Source organism: Meleagris gallopavo, chromosome 29, assembly GCF_905368555.1.
Source record: "Meleagris gallopavo chromosome 29, MGAL_WU_HG_1.1, whole genome shotgun sequence".
Classification (NCBI taxonomy): Eukaryota; Metazoa; Chordata; class Aves; order Galliformes; family Phasianidae; genus Meleagris; species Meleagris gallopavo.
In genome coordinates, this window is record NC_139432.1 from 2516089 (window position 1) to 2533544 (window position 17456).

Here is a 17456-nt window from a genome sequence, read left to right on the forward strand (position 1 = left end):
CACGCCGCTAATGCGCATGCTCAGTACGGCGCGCTGACGTCAGCGCGGCACGCACGCACGTACGTACGTCTGAACGCACGCACGCACATCGGTGCGGCGCTCCATTCCGTCTCCACCCCCCGCCCCGGTAACCGGGGGAGCGGCGGTTGGCGGCTGCGCTGCCCGCGCGGTGAGTGAAGGGCGCTGGGCCGGGCGGGCCGGGCGGTGCGGCGGCTCCTCCTTCTTCTCCTCCGGCACCTCCCCCCAGGCGCTGCGGGGCTGAGGCCTGGCGCGGCGTTGCTGGCGGCCTGGGCCCGGCCTGCACAAAGGGCCCCGCGGGCGGGAAGGACCGAGAGCGGCCCGGCGCCGTGTGGGATGGCGGGCTGTAGCGCGGCGCTCAGGGCGCTGCACGCCGGCTGCGGTTCCGGCGGTCCGTGCCGGGGCTCCCGGCGTGCCCTTCCCGGGGCGGGGGGGCCGAGCCCCGCGTTGCCGCACGGTCCCCGCTGCGTCCCATTGCCGTCCTGTGCACGAAGTGAGCCGCCTGGGAGGTTTTCACATGGGTGACAGATCCGACGAATGGTTCCTTAATTTCTGGGTCGGTACAGTGAGGAAGAGTCCCGCAGTTCAGACGTTGTGACTGAAAAGGTTGCCCGCTGTGCTGTCAGCAGCAGAAGCGCAGCGTGCCATCCGCCCCGTGTGTGTGCTGATAGATCTCCTGTGGAGCACGCGGGTGGGCAAACTGCAGGCACGGAGGGGTGGGGCACCCAGCAGTGCTGTGGGACACTGAAAAGCAGAGTTTGCCTTGAGATGAGCCCGGTGTTCAGGACTTGAGATTTACCAAGCAAGTCCCGAGCTGCTGAATGTTCTGCACAGGGTGCAGCAGCAGGATTTATCCTCAGATTATTTTAAACTCGTTTATTTTGCCACTGTATGATTCCCACTGGAAGTGAGAATTTTTGTAATAAGACTCATGGCTGGTGGGCCATCCCATTCCACCACACTTGAAAGCAGTGTGGTCATACTCTTTTTGGCAATCTTCAAGATATGAGTTAACTTGATCATGCAAACAAAGTAATTAAGTTATTTTAAATGGGAAGTGTTGTTTCTCCTGTGTTCCAGGTTCTGGCTTTGAGTTTGTTTGTCTTATAAAAATGAAAGCTGTAAAGCAAACAGGACAAGCAGCATATGCTTAAGTAGTATTTTAGAGACACCGTCTGCTTTAGAAGGGAATTTCTTTGTTTTACTGTCATTCAGATTGCAGATGCACTTAAGCTTACAAGAAAAGGACAAAGGCTAAATCCTTTTTGGGGAGCAGATCAAAGTCATGTCTGTTATAGTTCCCAGGTCTCTTTATCATGAGTACAGTAATCTGCTTTCAAGAAAAATCATGCCAGTAGTCAATACCTGCCTAAAGCAGAAAGGCATGAGCTTATCTGTTCTGATTTTAACAGATCTATTGAAGGCATCATGAATTGGAATAAAGGTGGACCTGGTACGAAGAGAGGCTTTGGTTTTGGTGGATTTGCCATAACCCCTGGAAAGAAAGAGGAGCCGAAGCTTTCTCAGCAGTCTCACAGTGCTTTTGGAACAGCCGGTTCTTCTGCTGCGTTTGCGAAATCAGGACCTCCACAGCTGCCTTCTTTCTACAAAATTGGGTCAAAGCGAGCGAATTTCGATGAAGAAAATGCGTAAGTAGGGTTATTTCTTGCATTTCTCTGGTTCTACGTTTTAGTCTTTTGCTGTTTCCAAGAGCAGTGGAAGTATTTGTGACATGTATGAGGTTTCGATATTTAGAAGAGCCCGCTCAACACTAAGTGCTCTAACACAGCAATAATATCGAAGAAACCTGAGTCGGTCACCTGCAGGAAAACCCTGTGTGTGCACTGACTCTTATTATCCTTTTCTGTGTGGAAAACTTGACTCAGAAACCACGAAAGACAGTGTGTTGCTACGGGCTCTGTGCTGACTGGGCTGATGTTTGCGACTTCTCAGGTACTTTGAGGATGAAGAGGAGGATAACAGCAATGTTGACTTGCCATACATTCCTGCAGAGAATTCCCCCACTCGCCAGCAGTTTAATTCCAAATCGGCCGACTCTGACAGCGATGATGATCCTCTGGAGGCATTCATGGCTGAAGTGGAGGCAAGACCCAGCTCATGAAATGTTTATTAACTCACGTGGCAGTACTTCTCTCCCATCAGGAGCAGCAAATGCCTGTCATGGCTTTGGCAGCTGACTTCAAAATGTCACTTAGCTTTTGTTTTTTATGTAAGATGCTGCTAATTAGAACTCAAAGATGAATTAAATGGGGAGGTAGTCGATACAATTTCCAGTAGCTTATCTTCATGTTCTGGGCATGCTAAGGCTGCACAGCATCATCGTACACCTCTAAGTGCAACACTGAGGATTTGTGTGTTTTTCACAGCTTGAATGGAAATGATTTGAATTTATCACAAACTGTTCTTTAGCTGCAATTCTTAGCTGGATTCTTTCACAGTGTTTTCCAGAAGAGTGTAGAGAATGTATTTTTTCAGCAACACTGCCACGAAGTTATAATTAAATCTCAAAGTAATTACTAGGAAAACTTGTTTAGTGTAGTAGGATGTGGGATGAGAGAAGATTTAGTTGAGAAAGTGTTATCTCTCTGGTGTGGTGGTCTAGTTATGTAGGAATGATTTTTCCTTCCCATTTTTTTTATCATCTTGTTATTTTTTTAACGTCTCACAATTTTATAACCTGTTAGGATCAAGCTGCTCGAGACATGAAGAGGCTGGAGGATAAAGACAAGGAAAAAAAGAATGCTAAGTAAGTTCTTTACTGTAATTCCCAAGCCTAACAATGTCTTGTATGGTGCTAAAAAAAATTCCAATGCATTTTGTTGATGTTCATTGTTCTGTAGATAATATGAAACAGTACTGCTTCCCGTAGTACTGGAGATACTGGAGGCTCCTCCAGACTTGTTTTAAGATGTTCCCTGTCAGGTGATGCTTTAGGTAATGTCTGACAATTGGGATGCAAAATTTGGAGTTTTAGCAGTTTACATTTTTGCAGCTTACCTATCAGTGTTGACCAAGGTAAATAATGATGCCGTTGATTCTTGCTGTAAATGTCAGAAACGTTGGTAGGACTTGCACTGCATGGGGTTGATCAGATTATACATGGTCCTGAAACAGAACACCGGATCCAAATCACCACCTGGGGATGTTCTGAACCGGATTTGCACTTCCTGGCTCATATTCCTCTTCAGTTATGGGACATCTGGTAGCATCGAGAGCTTAGACCAGGATGATCTTTGATGTGGCTTCTACTGGGAAGACGGAACCCTAATCTTTCAGTCTCGTTAATAGAAGTAAAATGAAGTCTTTGCAGGGTCGTTGTTATGGTTGACACCAAAGGATGAAAAATCCATGGGTTGGGATTATAAATGTTACTGAGTTGTTAGTGTTGTGTCTTCCACAAAATATGGAGCTCAGCACTAATCAATTGAAAGTATGGAGCTGCGTATGTGGAACACTTGCAGGGAAGTTTTTTTTTTCTCCGCTTGTTTTTCCAGGGGTATTCGAGATGACATTGAAGAGGAAGATGACCAAGTGAGTTCCTATGCAGTCTTTCTATCTTCTTATTTGTTTATCTTCCCTCCCCAAATACATAACTGCTAGGTACAAGCAAAACTCCAGTGCCATGCACAGTACCCGGACAATTCAGCAGGAAGCTCTAGTGGTTACCCTGCTGCCTCCACCCTTCTAGGTGTTTCATTAAAAAAAGAAGAATACTAGCAGACCATTTCTTTTTTTTTATTATTTTGAGAAGATTTTTCCAGTCCATTTGAATTTCAACTTCCTGTATAACAGGTTTTTTGGTATCTAAAGGTCTCATCAAGTTTGAGATGAGCTGAATCAACTAATATGGAGCACCACTGTGGAAGTTATTTGCAGTGAAATTTTGTGTCTGTTGAGGGCAAGAATCAGGCTTTCTGCTCTTTGTTTTCAGCAAGGCTCCAGTTCTGTTTGGATTGTATCCAAACAATCCAATCCAGTTCTGAGGATTGTAGGCATTGCTGTAACAGAATAGTAAGCAAAAAGGAAGCACTTCATTTCAAAATTGCACCTTCCTACCAAATTACAGTTAATAACTACCCCAGTAGTTGTAATAACACAGAGGATGGAAGGCTTGTTGTGCCCGTTGGCCTTTGCTACCAATTTGCTGAATGTAGCCATGCTCAAGTTCAAGCTAGGGTAACCTACACCTGCAGACAGCTGCTAGGAAGTATATTGTATGCATATTCAGATGGCTGAGTGACAGTTGGCCATGTGAATGAAAAAGCCAGATGGGTGTACACATTCCTTTGTAATGGAACCTTGCTTTAAAAATCTGATCATAAATCTTTGCTTGAAGAAAGTCCATTGAGGCTGGTGTTTCTGCATGAGAATGTCTTGTTGTGCCAGTGAGACATAAATGGGATTCTGTGAGAAGCTGTGAGGGTGGCATGTGACAGCTTCTAACTTGGGCTTGTGTCAGAGGACTCCTGAAATAGTTTCTTTCCCATTTGCTGTTGCTTTTCATTTCTTGAGTGTAATTAGGGGAAGAGGAGAAACTTTAGCATAGTTTCTTTATAGCAAAGAGGTAAACATAGAGTAACATTGTGTTCACTGTATAGAAACCTACAGCATTTGTGTTTTGTTCATGTGGAAATAAGAATAGATTCTTCTATTGTTAAAGCCTTACGAGTGGAAGAAGTTCTTAAGCAGACCTGTAAGAGAAGAAGGTTGTTTGTTATTGTTTTTTTGTTTTTTTGTTTTTTTTTAAAAGCATTTTGTGGTCTAACTGAACATTGTAGTTGTTCTCTTTGTTTCTTCTTGTCCTTTTTCTGGGCATAACTGTTGATATTTATTAGAAGAACCAGTCCTAGTGAATGTTCTGTTTCTCAGTGATGTGTGTGAAAACAAACAGCCGTCTAACATCTACACTGTTTAAACAAAGGTGGTATTTTTGCATCCTGTTGTATGCAATTTTACTGTATGTTTTGCTGCAGGAAGCTTATTTTCGCTACATGGCTGAAAACCCCACTGCTGGTGTGGTGCAAGAAGAGGAAGAGGATAATCTGGAGTATGACAGTGATGGGAATCCAATTGCACCATCCAAAAAAATCATTGACCCTCTTCCACCTATTGACCATTCAGAGGTAGGAAGTTATTTTGCATCCTGTTGTGTCTGAGGGATTGTAGAAAGGCAGGGGCTAGGAAGTAGAGTGAAATATGCTTCCTTCCAAATGCATCAGTGTTGTCAGGTAGTATTTCACTGCTGTGCCACTCGAGTCACACTGAAGACCCTTAGAATTACTTCATATTAAATCAACGTTATTGCAGACAATTAACTTTTTCTCAAACCTTTCCCTCCAAAATTAAGATGTTCAGAGAGAAACTCGAATCTTGGATTAACTGAGTAATTACTCTTGCAGATTGAATATCCCCCATTTGAGAAAAACTTCTACGATGAGCATGAAGAGATCACCAGTCTGACCCCACAGCAGGTGGTGGAGTTACGGCACAAGCTGAACCTGCGGGTAAGCATGTCACAGAGCCACATCCTCGGGAGCTCTCTGCTTCCATTCTTTCAAACTGCCTCAGCAGTTTTAATTAAAGGTTTGGAATGCCAAGCCTCTTGGACACCTTCAGTGGCTTTGATATAAAGGAGCATGGTTTTCCTCAGCAGGTCTTCAAAGTTGTCTCTAGTCTTCTCTAAGTGGGCATCCATTGCCAGTTGTGTGGGTGCACTTTTGTTTGAGAACCACAGAGCTTAGAACTGAAACTGGAAATGCTTTAAGCAAGAATTGAGTATTTTTCCCATTTGAAACGTGTTAGTGTGGTGATCCCTGTGAAGGGAACTAGCTGGGGAGGAAGAAGATCAGTTATACAAGGAGGTAGATGTGATTTTTTAGTAACTTGTGTTGATTGACAATTTATGTTTGGTTTTTAATATCTGGAAGTCCTGTTTACACAGTGCATATGGAATTTGTGCCAAGTTAAACTTAAGTTTACTTAAAATAAGTAAAAAAAATAAAAAATAACTTACTGAAATAAAGACGCTTCATTCATTTCTGTATTTGTTTTTTCTCTTACTGTTTTCTATGAACAATGTTTCTATTTCTAAGGTCTCCGGTGCTGCTCCTCCAAGACCAGGCAGCAGTTTTGCTCATTTTGGATTTGATGAGCAGCTTATGCATCAAATTAGGAAATCTGAGTATACCCAGCCCACGCCTATACAATGTCAGGTGAGGATTGTTACTGGAGCTAACAGAATACATAGAAAGGTCCTTAGTGCATATGAGGATGTATTTAATGCTAGTTTCCAAACTGTCACGAAGAAAAAAATGTTTCCTTTTTCTAGGAAGCGAGCTTTGGGTGTTTTAAATTTCTTTTCTAAAAGGTTGAAAGGTCCTTATAGCAGCAGTGGGGATGAACTGCATGCTTTGTCACTCAGAATGGTTACTGAAGGGATAGGCTCAGAGAATTCTGTTTTTAGCATCCTTACAGCTGGACAGGAAGCATTTGTGGCCAGGTGAATATATCCTTAGGCTGTAGTACTGTGCCCAAACGCTGACATTTGCTTTGAGTCTTTGAAACAAGCTAATCTGAATTTGGCAATAAAAGTGTGTAACTGTGTATGCATCCAGATATATTGCTGTGAGTCCTTGTAATGTGCATTTCTTTTGTTATCTGAGCTCTTTGTGTAATACCGAGGTAGAATATGGGTTTAAAATTTCCTTATTTTAAGGGTGTTCCAGTTGCCATGAGTGGCAGAGATATGATTGGGATAGCTAAGACTGGAAGTGGAAAAACAGCAGCCTTCATCTGGCCGATGCTGATTCACATCATGGATCAAAAGGAGCTTGAACCAGGAGATGGCCCCATTGCAGTGATTGTATGCCCGACCAGAGAGCTTTGCCAACAGGTATGTGTCCACAGAGCATGTATGTGCCCTGCAGTGTTCCTAGAGAAGGCAAAATTCTGTGCAGAAGTTGCCAGAGAACCTCATTTGCAAGAAATTACCCTGGCCATGACTCCATGTAAGCTCACAGCCCTCACTTACACTCCTTTTTGCTGTAGGATCATGACAAATTTTAAATCATCGTTAATTTTACACAGTGATCCTAAATTATTCCCAAGTATTGAGAGTGTTGTGGGTCTGTTGCCACAAGCTGTACGTGTGGAAGCCTGTAGCTCATGTTGCAGTTGAGTGGCTAAATGCATTTTCCCAGTAAGCGAATGGAAATTGTCCACAAATGTTGGAGTGTTCAGCCCTGCGGATTTCTGAATAATTTCATGAAGCTGTTAGCTGAAAAGTGGACCTCATGAGCAGGGCTCTGTTGTTAAGGTAGGTATATTTTCTCAGATCTGTGTAACGTGAACTGTGAGGTGTTCTGTTTAAATCCTCAGATCCATTCTGAATGTAAGCGCTTTGGAAAGGCGTACAACCTGCGCTCAGTAGCAGTCTATGGAGGAGGGAGCATGTGGGAGCAAGCCAAAGCCCTCCAGGAGGGGGCAGAGATTGTGGTCTGCACACCAGTGAGTACCTTTATGCCAACAGTACAATGAAACGTTGAATCAGGAGTGATTTGAATGAGGGCTGTTCTCAAACGACCTCGCTTTTTGCAAGAGCTGGTTAAAAACTTGTGCAAAACTGTTGATTGGGGGAAGTTCTATTGTGGCTATTTATTGGGGTACTGGGCCAAAAAAGCAAAGCATGAGTAACTCCTGCACCAAAAACTTGAGGTTTTAATAGTCAGTTCCCAGTTAAAGTTAATTGAAATGAAGAATGGTCAATTCTTGGATGTCAGCACTGCTGCCCTTCAAAAGCTATCCCTAAAATTCAGCTTTGACAGTGTAGTTGATGAGAGATTTAGTTATTTGTTTCTAAGCCTTGAATATTGACATTTAGTTCTGGACTAAGCCCTGAGATGTTTTCTGTTCTATGCCTCTGGTGAGGATAAAAGCAGATATGGTGAGGATAAGAGCACGAGTTCTGAGGTTGAGTATGTTAACACTTTTAATATGCTTGCAAACTGACTGTTAATATTTATTTCCCCACTCTCCCAACAGGGTCGTTTGATTGATCATGTGAAAAAGAAAGCTACAAACCTTCAGAGAGTCACTTACCTTGTGTTTGATGAAGCAGACAGAATGTTTGATATGGGGTTTGGTATGTTCTAACAAAAGTCACTGTTTTGGAAGGCAGTGGTGTGTGTTTCTCTGCTCAGTGTGACTGTTTATAACTCCTGAAGTGTTGTATACTGGAAAATACTTAAGGAAAGTATACACAGTAACACACACAATTATTGAAACATCTAATATCTGTTGATATAGAGATCTGTGAAACCCAGTTGATAAATTCCAGAAATCCTGATTTTTATCTTAAAAGTGATGAATATCTGCAGCCAACTCACTTCTCTGCCTTGATTCTGTGAATGCAATCCAGTGGTGTTGTAAGAACTCTCTGCTTTATTGGAACAGGATCAGTCATTCCCATCTGTCTGATGTTGGATACGTGCCCGAGAATCACGGGGCATAGTAAAAATCTGAGAGTGCTTTGATTCTGCAAAGCGAGGGAGGCACCTGAGATGTGCAGGGTGCACTCTGATTCAGCTCAGATCTTTGCTTAAAGAACTTTTTGCTGAACTTTGTACAGTAAAGGAACTTTCCTTCTGCGGCAGAGAGAACTGGAAAGTCACAGCAAAATTCAATAGAACAAGAAGCATTCATTCATTCTGTTTGTTAAATAAAGTAGTGAAGTTGCACTTTGAGTTATTCTACTTGCTAACAAACATGCAGTGTTGATTGGAGCGTGTTCCTTCTTTTCCAGAATACCAGGTCAGATCAATTGCAAGCCACGTGCGTCCGGATAGACAGAGTGAGTATGAGCATGTTTCACATTAAACTACTGGGAGCTGAAGGAGGCTGTGTGGTGGACTGCCAGTTCAGAATCTGGAACAGAGATTGCGTGGCTGTGACAAGAACAGGAAATCCATTCTGCAGGATTCTGTGGTGTTACTCTTTGTGGGCTGCTGGGAGAGGTTGCTTGTGAAGTGTGAGCATTTGTTACCAGATTGTTCATCCCTCTGTAATCCCCCTGCAGTCTTTACTCAGAGGAAGGATGATCAGTTGAATTAATATTCACATGCTTTGAGATCCCATGTTCTAAACTGTGATTAAAAAAAGGCTTGCAGCATGCCACGTATTATTCACATCTTGTTTCAAATACCATGAAAGGTGTTTCTCCTTTGAGGAATTCTAATAGTGTGACTTCTGATTCTCCTTACAACTGGTAAGACAGACTGTAGCTTTGGATCACTGACACAATACAGCCATACAGGTTTATAACACGCATGCAGTGTTGTCACAATCGTAAAAGATTTATTTTTCAGAGAATTCAAATACTGTTTTTTTCCTCCTTTTAGCCCTTTTGTTCAGTGCCACCTTCCGTAAGAAGATTGAGAAATTGGCCCGAGATATTCTGATCGACCCAATTCGAGTGGTGCAGGGAGACATTGGAGAGGTAATCACACTTCTGAGACAGTCACAGAAATGAATCACACCGTTGTCTGAAATTTATGTTAAACTGCAGCAGCCAGCTCATAAATTTAGAAGGAAATACTTAATGTTTAGCAAAGAATATTTTGGGTGGTTGTTGTTGTTGTGCTGTTCTTTGTGTTGATTTTACTGAGCTTTTTGCCAGCACATATTCGTGTGGTGGTGGGTGAGTTTCATCGTGCAGTGAAACAACATTAATGCAGTGACTGATCTGTTTGCTGGACTGAATCAGTGGGTATATCCTTCTGCTTTGTCTCACAAGGATAAATAAAACAATGACAGCTTTTGCAGTGGAGGATTTGAAGCTGGTTGTAATGCCTTTCAGCTGGTTTATGTGGGATTGTTGATTCTATACTTGCTTGACGTAGCAGTTGAACTGCTAGCAGACTTATTGCTGCAGTTGAAGTGGGTGGATGTGCACACTTACTGTGAAGAGGCTTTGCACTGTTGCAAAGTTTCACAAGCTGTCTTCTGAACATTCTTTTTTTCCGCCCATTCTCTGCATTTTTTGTCCCCATGAGATATTCCTTACTAACAAAAAATGAGTAGCTACCTGCAGCCTTGTCTTTCTAGGAAACTGTTTTTCCTATGCTTTGCTTAAGAGAAGGAGCAGCTTATCTTGTTCAGTCAGTTTCTTTTCTCTGGTCAAAATTACTAGTCTGAGAACTTAGTCCTCCCAGTAATTACCATTTAAATGTGTAAAAACCAAATCTTTCCTAGAAACTTCCAGATAGTTTTTTGCCCCACTGCACTTTTATTATCTCAGTAAAGTGGACAGGGAGTCTGTTTATACCTCCTTTCTCTGTGATGCTCTGGGCAGTCACAGCTCACAGAGGTGCTTTCTCTGACCCCCATTTGAATACCTTTCACTGATGATCACCCCCTCCACCTCAAACCTCACATCAGAATTGTAAATACTCATCTTCCTGTCAGTTGGATGCTAAACTGCATCATGTCAGCAACTGCAGTTTGCCTCTCGAGTTTTTTAAAGTGTAGCTCACCTCTCCTGCCATTTCTGCACTGTGAAGATAAAGTGGTCAGCCATGAAGTGAGCAGGAGGCAGCTGCAGCCTCGCTCAGAGGAGAATGTCAGTTCCCTGCTTCTGCTCTCAAAATCAGTTCAAATTCCTGATTTTTATTCGGTCTGTGTTTGCTGTACCACCCTTTGCATCCTGCAGCACTGCTTATTTCTCTCCTTAGGCAAATGAAGACGTTACTCAAATAGTGGAGATTTTCCCCTCTGGTCCCAGCAAGTGGAACTGGCTGACACGGCGCCTTGTGGAGTTCACATCTTCTGGGAGTGTTCTCCTGTTTGTCACTAAGAAGGCAAACGCTGAAGAGCTGGCTAATAACCTCAAGCAGGAGGATCATAACCTGGGGCTCCTTCATGGTGACATGGACCAGAGTGAGAGGAATAAAGTCATTTCAGAATTTAAGAAAAAGGGGATCCCGATACTGGTAGCTACTGATGTAGCAGGTATGTGGATTTATAAGGAACTGCAGCTCATGCAAGTTGTGGATATCAGCAGGAAAGGTAACACACCTCAGTGGAAGACAAGAGGGCCTGCTACACACTGTGTCCCAGATGTTTTTCAGAAGTATACACTGTTAGCAAGGGATTTTATTATGATAGTTTCCTAGTGATGTTAAATATACAGTGACAGATAGAAAGAGAGAGAGAGAGAGAGAGAGAAAGAGAAAGATATTTTAATATACAGAAAGTAAATAAGCTGCTTCTGAAGGAAATAGTTGCTATTAATTAATCAGCTGACAAATTTACTTATGCTTATATGAAAAGGAGGTGGAAACACTTGAGGCCTTCTATAGAACAGCTTTTGTACCCAGATGTTTAGCTGAACAAAGAATGAACGTCACAGTCCTTTATTCAAGACCTCTTTCTCTCTTGAAGTAACAGTTATTTGAACTGATATCTTCCATCTCCAGTCCTGTGAGCTGGTGATGAATGATATCTCTGCACTTAAGATAACAAAGAGTTTCAGCCCACAAAAGATGTCTTAACTATGATCTGTTCGTGTAGAAACTTCACGTGCTGGAGCAGAATGATGTGCTGGTATGAATGGCATTGCTTTGAGTCCTTGCAAGGTGTAATGATCCTTCCCACTGTATTGCTCTTGATTACAGCTCGTGGGTTGGATATTCCTTCCATTAAGACTGTGATTAATTACGATGTGGCTCGGGACATTGACACACACACCCACAGGATCGGGCGTACCGGCAGGGCGGGCGAGAAGGGAGTTGCCTACACCCTGCTGACTCCCAAGGACAGCAACTTCGCTGGGGATCTTGTCAGAAATCTGGAAGGTGCTAATCAACATGTTTCCAAAGAGCTGTTGGATCTAGCAATGCAGGTACAAAGCAAAAAACTTTGTGAGGAAAGCTGTTCTTAATTAGATGGCAGAGAAAACCAGGAACTTGGAGACTTGTTTTGGGTTCCATCATATATCCTCAGTGTTCTTTTGGCAACCTCTATTGTTTTTAAGCAGGCTTGGCACAGCAGTGGGTTTATTTAATAACTTTTGAAAGAAAGGGAGAGGTGAAGATCTTGGACTCCAATATGTAACCTACTCTGGTGTCTCATTACAATCAGATTTTTGCTCTGCATTTATGGCAGGTACCTAGAAAATGCAAGTTAGTTGAAAGCTGAACTGGAAAACGATTACAGGTTAATTCACTGTTTGAACTGGTTGTTGTTTGGCAGTGCTGTCTGACAGGCTTGCTATATATAGGTATGACTGATAGTTAAATACTTGCACCACAGTGCTGGCCATGTAGCTGCAGGAGACCAAAGGCTTTTTGGTAATCTCCACATTCAAAGATAGGTTAACACACTTCTGACTTCATCACCAAGAGCTCGGATGCCAACTGCTGGAAGTAAATGGGCTTTTTTCTGACGTACAGAGGCAGCATTTTCAGAAGTGACACAATCTGTGATGCACAGCTCCATAGGCTGCCTGTCAGAAGAGAAGACAGAAGCTGAATGGCTTGGCTTATGGACTTACTTGGGTCTGAACAAGCTACCAGGCATGATGAGACACATAGCTAACCATTATTTAAAAACCTGGCAGTGGGAGGTCTGGTTGGGCTGTTCCTTCCTGGCCACTGCTTGTTGCAGAAAGTTTCACTGATAAAACTTCATTTCTTCTTAACCAGCCAATGGGCTAGATCCATAAAACCCAGGAATGAGTAAATGCAGACCTCTCAAGTGAATAACATTAGAAATGGCACTTATTCCTGGGTTTAGAGAAAGCAAGCCTCTGAAACTTTAACATAGATAAGAGATCAGGACGTAAAATCAGTTTTCATAAGGAGCATTTGTAGGGAAAGCTTCAGAGCTGTGTGGCAGGACTTTCTGCAGCTTAAGTTACCACTCAGTGCAGTCTGCCCTGTCCCATCCCTTGCAACAGCTGTGTTCTGGATTGGGAAACAGCATGCTTCATCTTTTTCTTTCAAAATGCTCAAAATCCTTCTTTTCTAAGTTTCATTGCCTGTGTTTCTCAAGCTGCTTTTTCCCTGTGTTGTTCCCCTTTGCTTTTGTTTTGCACAGAACCCGTGGTTCCGGAAATCCCGTTTCAAAGGAGGAAAAGGCAAGAAGCTGAATATTGGTGGTGGTGGCTTAGGATATCGTGAGCGTCCTGGCCTGGGATCAGAGAGTTCTGTAAGTAGGAATGCTGAAGAAGTTGGTTACAGTCCTTGGGTCTTTTAAACTTAGGGCTGCCTTTTTTCCGTGTAACAATTTGTGTCAGTACAACCTCTGCTTCCACAAAATGGCATAGGTCTGTCCATCCTAGGAGAACAGCTCACTGCCAACATTTACAGGAACAAACTGCAGGCATGCTGGAAATGCATCGTGCTCATCATTCATCCAGAAATCACAGCTGAAGTCTTGTTCACACTTTGTCACGCTTCTGACATCTGTGAACACCACCATCTGATCCCATTTTGCTTGTGCTGTAGGGAGATGGTAAATACGGTTATACTGTTGCATAGTGAGTTGCTTAGAGCTCCTGCACCTTTGCTTTTCTGTTGTCCTGAAGAACATTGGGCAGACTGCACTGCTGCTCAGTGCTCTCTGAAGGTCCATGGTCCTTAGTGGGTGTATCCCCTGAGTGCAGAGTGATGATAGGTTTGTAAAATGTGAAATGTGATGTCTTTCTGTTGGATAAATCTCTCCAGTTGTCCTTTGTCGTTCTGATTAGGACCGTGGCAACAACAACAGTGTGATGAGTAACTATGAAGCATACAAGCCATCATCTGGGGCAATGGGAGACAGACTTACAGCAATGAAAGCAGCTTTTCAGGTTGGTTCAATCCAAGTTCTAACTCAAGAGGAAAGGAAATGGGGTGGAAAATGTTTCCTACTGATAGTTTGAAACAAACTTTTTCTCCCCTGAAAGTGCAGAAACCCTGCTGACTTCAGGGAAATTGAGTTTGGTAGTTGCAGCCATGTCTCATTCACTTGGGGCATGGAGTCTGAAGTGGAAGAATTAGCATGCAGGCTGGACTGAACATATTTGCACAACATTCATTGGCCAGATTTTGTGTTTTACTGCCTATTTGCTCTTTTTTGCCTCTGGATTTTGTTTGTTACTATGCTTGATCCTGTTTGGCACTCTTGAGCGTAAAAATTAACCCCACAATATAGAAGTCCCCTTGTTTCTGTGGTCAGGCAACAGATGTCTGCTACTAATTCTGTGTTGATAAGCACTGCAGTAATGTAATCACTCTTTGAAAGGGTTGATAACTGCAGGACAAGGGGAAATGGTCTGAAGTTGAGGGAGGGAAGATTTCAGTTGGATTTCAGGGGGAAGTTCTTTGTTATGAGAGTGGTGAGGTGCTGAACAGCTGCCCAGAGAGGCTGTGGATGCCCGTCCATCCCTGGAGGTGTTCAAGGCCAGGTTGGATGGAGCCCTGGGCAGCCTGGGCTGGTATGAAATGTGGAGGTTGGTGGCCCTGCGTGTGGCAGGGAGTTGGAGCTTCGTGATCCCTTCCAACCCTTGCCAATCTGTGATTCTGATTCACTCCAAGAATGAGTTTTTGTAGGAGCTCTTTCTCCTGGGGACATCCCAAAGTTCAGGACAGGCTTGTGTCTGCGTGATGGCTGTGTGTTCTGCAGTGCAGCACAGAGGTAAACACACTTTTTTTTCTTTTCCTTTCCATCTCTTTCTGGCAGTCTCAGTACAAGAGCCACTTTGTTGCTGCAAGCTTAAATAACCAAAAGACTGGAAGCTCTGCTGCTGGTGCGAGTGGCTGGACCAGCGCTGGGAGCTTGAACTCAGTACCTACAAGTTCTGCACAACAAAATGCTGCAAACCCTGACAGCCCCATTGCAGCCACCGCAGCAGCAAAGGGCGTCCCGGGTTTCACCAGCACCGGGACTCTGAGCAGCGTTCCCACCTTTCCCAGCGTCGGAATGCAGGGCTACAACAACACCAACAGCGCAAACGCCAGCGCCGCTAATCGGGAAGGCATCGGCAGCGCCGGCGGCGCTCCTCGCGGTGGCAGCGGTGGAGGCGGAGGCGGCGGCATCGTTAGGGAACGCTACAGCGACAACAGGAACAGTCGGCACAACGAGGTCCCGCGCCGCGGGGAGGGCGGCGGTCGCTACAACGACTTGCAGCATCACGGAGAGGGGGGCGGTCGCTACAGCGATGCCTATCGGCACGGGGAGGGCCGACACGGGGACAGCCATCGCCACGCTGAGAGCCGGCACTTCGCCGACGTGGGAGGTGCCAATCGCAATAACGTCGACGGCAGGAATATCAGCGAAGGGAGGAGCAACGAGAGCAGGAATGGTGAGAACAGGAAGGATGCCGGCAGCCGAGACAACAAGACAGATGGTTTTGCTGTCCCAGAGCCCCCAAAACGTAAGAAGAGCCGATGGGACAGTTAAAAGCTGGTGCTTCACAGCCTGGGGTTTCTGCAGGTAGTGCTGTCTTTTATCCAGAGGATTTCTTGGTTTTTTGGTAACTGGTTGTTGAGCAGCTGGGGGAGGAGAAGGAAGCCACGCAAACTCCCCACGCGAGTCTGCGCCGTACACCTGCAGACATTCACTCTAATGGTGTGTACATGCAATGCTTAGTCAAAAAGAAATCATTTTGATAAAGCTACCTGGGTTCTGCTTTTAAACGTTCAGTGCTCAAATAACTCTGCTGGATTTAAACAGATCTTCTTGACAAGAAAGAAGCTGTTTCATGTCCTTGGAACAATAAGAAACTGTTTCAGGTTGTCTTTTCTTAACCAGCATACCCACTTAGAAACCAGTCCATCTATTGATGCTCAGGACCCACCTGTTTAACATTAACCTTTCAGCAGTTTGTTCACTATGGTGAGTTCTTCTCCAGTTTCTTCTTTTCACACCCTCTTTTATCCCCAAATAAATTTTGGCTTCCAGATTGCCCCTTCCATCTCTCCCTGTCACTTAAGAATGTATCAATTTTTCTTGCTTTAGGTGGGATGGAACAAGTTGAGTTTTCTTTCCTTTCATTTCTTATGAAAGCTTTTGAAGGGATCCTTCTCCAGCCCAATTAACCACAATTTCACAAGTAGGGGGTGGAGTCCCTGCTTTGTCTGTGGTCAGTACAGCAATCCTGTTGCCCAGGTGTCTTTTTTTCCCTTGTAAAGAACCTCTTTTTTTCCCAATAACCTTCATTTGGGTGGAAGCCTGCATAGCAAACGTGTCTCTCTGCTGTGCCTATGCACCCTCTGTTATGAGAGGGCTGATTGCTTTCAAAGTAAAAACAAAAAAAGGGAAAAAAAAAAATAAAAATGTAGATATGCCCACAGCAATCAAAGGTGCCCCCCATGAAATGAAGCTCAATGAAAGGGCTTCATTCTGAAATTCAGGGACCTGCTGCTCAGAAGCCTTTAGGGAGAACCTGAAAAGCAATCGATGGAGTGGAACAGCTCAAATATCACCCCACGTTGGACACGTGTAGTTAAAACTGTAAAATCTTGCTTGCCCGTTTTTAACTCACTGTGTGCATTATCTGTTTTTTAACTTCTTTTTTGTTTGCGCCATGAAGGTAAGGAGGAGCTCTTGTGTTGAAACACGTCAGCACTCACCTCTGTCTTGTTTCTGCTCAGAGAAGTATCAGAAACTGTCAGGTTTTTGTGACATTGTGATGTTTTCTTTATCCGCTGTGCATTTGCTTTCTGCTTGCTTTAGTAAATGTTTTATTACTGAGACAAAACACCTGGCACGTGCTTTTCATTCTCCAGTTTTTCCTTTGGCTCTCCTGGCACTGGGATAGAGATTTGTCCTATTGGAGATCTGACTGCATCCCTTTCTTTCACCAGAAGTAGTTGAGAAAATAATTCCACGTTTTTTCTCGCCATCTTTTACCTCAAACAGATTTGAAAACCATATTTAAGCTCCAAAGCCTTGTGGGGTTTGGGTTATTCCATTTTACAAGTGGAGAAGTGCAGGACACATGGCTTATCCCGACCTTTCAGAGTTGTCCCGGGGCTGGAAAGAGAACTCGGCAACACTCGTGATGTGCCTGGCATTGCAAATGTCCTCAGTTCAGTCCAAGTTTGACTCTTCAGGCCCCCTCATAAACAGCTCTGATGCAGTTTCTAGAACAGCTTCCACTTGAATTATCCCATCACTTTTTGCACTGGTTTGAACTCCGCAAGACTGAAGAGTTTATTTAGTGGTCAGCATTAAGGTGAGGATGATCTCCTGAGGCAGGTGTTCAGGAGCCTTTGTTGGTTCCCCTTTCCTTATCGCACTCAGTGTTTATCACAGTTAAAGATTTGAGTTCTAAAACCAGAAAATGGCTCTATAATCTGAAGCTGCCATCTGCTCCTTCCCCCCTTGGTTTCATGTTGCTGCCTCTGGGAACTGGCCTGGCTGTAGCATGTGCTTTC

At 44.0% G+C, this 17456-nt stretch overlaps 1 protein-coding gene across 3 annotated transcripts; it reads left to right on the forward strand.

The window, feature by feature from the left end:
- Nucleotides 1-18: 18 nt before the first annotated feature.
- Nucleotides 19-16777, forward strand: DDX42 (DEAD-box helicase 42). 3 transcript variants are annotated; one of them, XM_085211173.1, is made up of 18 exons: nucleotides 19-169; nucleotides 1431-1667; nucleotides 1972-2122; nucleotides 2724-2785; nucleotides 3534-3570; nucleotides 5013-5162; nucleotides 5439-5543; nucleotides 6132-6251; nucleotides 6755-6931; nucleotides 7417-7545; nucleotides 8080-8179; nucleotides 8840-8887; nucleotides 9435-9532; nucleotides 10767-11043; nucleotides 11709-11935; nucleotides 13132-13242; nucleotides 13784-13885; nucleotides 14758-16777. In XM_085211173.1, exons 2-18 carry the CDS (start codon nucleotides 1447-1449, stop codon nucleotides 15475-15477), a joined length of 2835 nt encoding a protein of 944 aa, XP_085067299.1. In that variant the 5' UTR covers nucleotides 19-169; nucleotides 1431-1446; the 3' UTR covers nucleotides 15478-16777. The 3 variants fall into 3 exon arrangements, with proteins under 3 accessions (XP_085067299.1, XP_019478930.1, XP_085067300.1); XM_085211174.1 differs by lacking the exons at nucleotides 19-169; nucleotides 1431-1667; nucleotides 1972-2122 and having other exon boundaries at nucleotides 2737-2785; nucleotides 3154-3570; XM_019623385.3 differs by lacking the exons at nucleotides 19-169; nucleotides 1431-1667; nucleotides 1972-2122; nucleotides 3534-3570.
- The last annotated feature ends 679 nt before the right edge of the window (nucleotides 16778-17456 follow it).

Bases quoted from the DNA above. Each gene is read 5' to 3' on its own strand.
- DDX42 (XM_085211173.1), top strand. From the start codon at position 1,447: ATGAATTGGAATAAAGGTGGACCTGGTACGAAGAGAGGCTTTGGTTTT. The intron at 2,123-2,723 runs GCAAGACCCAGC...ATAACCTGTTAG, and splicing joins CATTCATGGCTGAAGTGGAG to GATCAAGCTGCTCGAGACAT. The intron at 6,252-6,754 runs GTGAGGATTGTT...CCTTATTTTAAG, and splicing joins CCACGCCTATACAATGTCAG to GGTGTTCCAGTTGCCATGAG.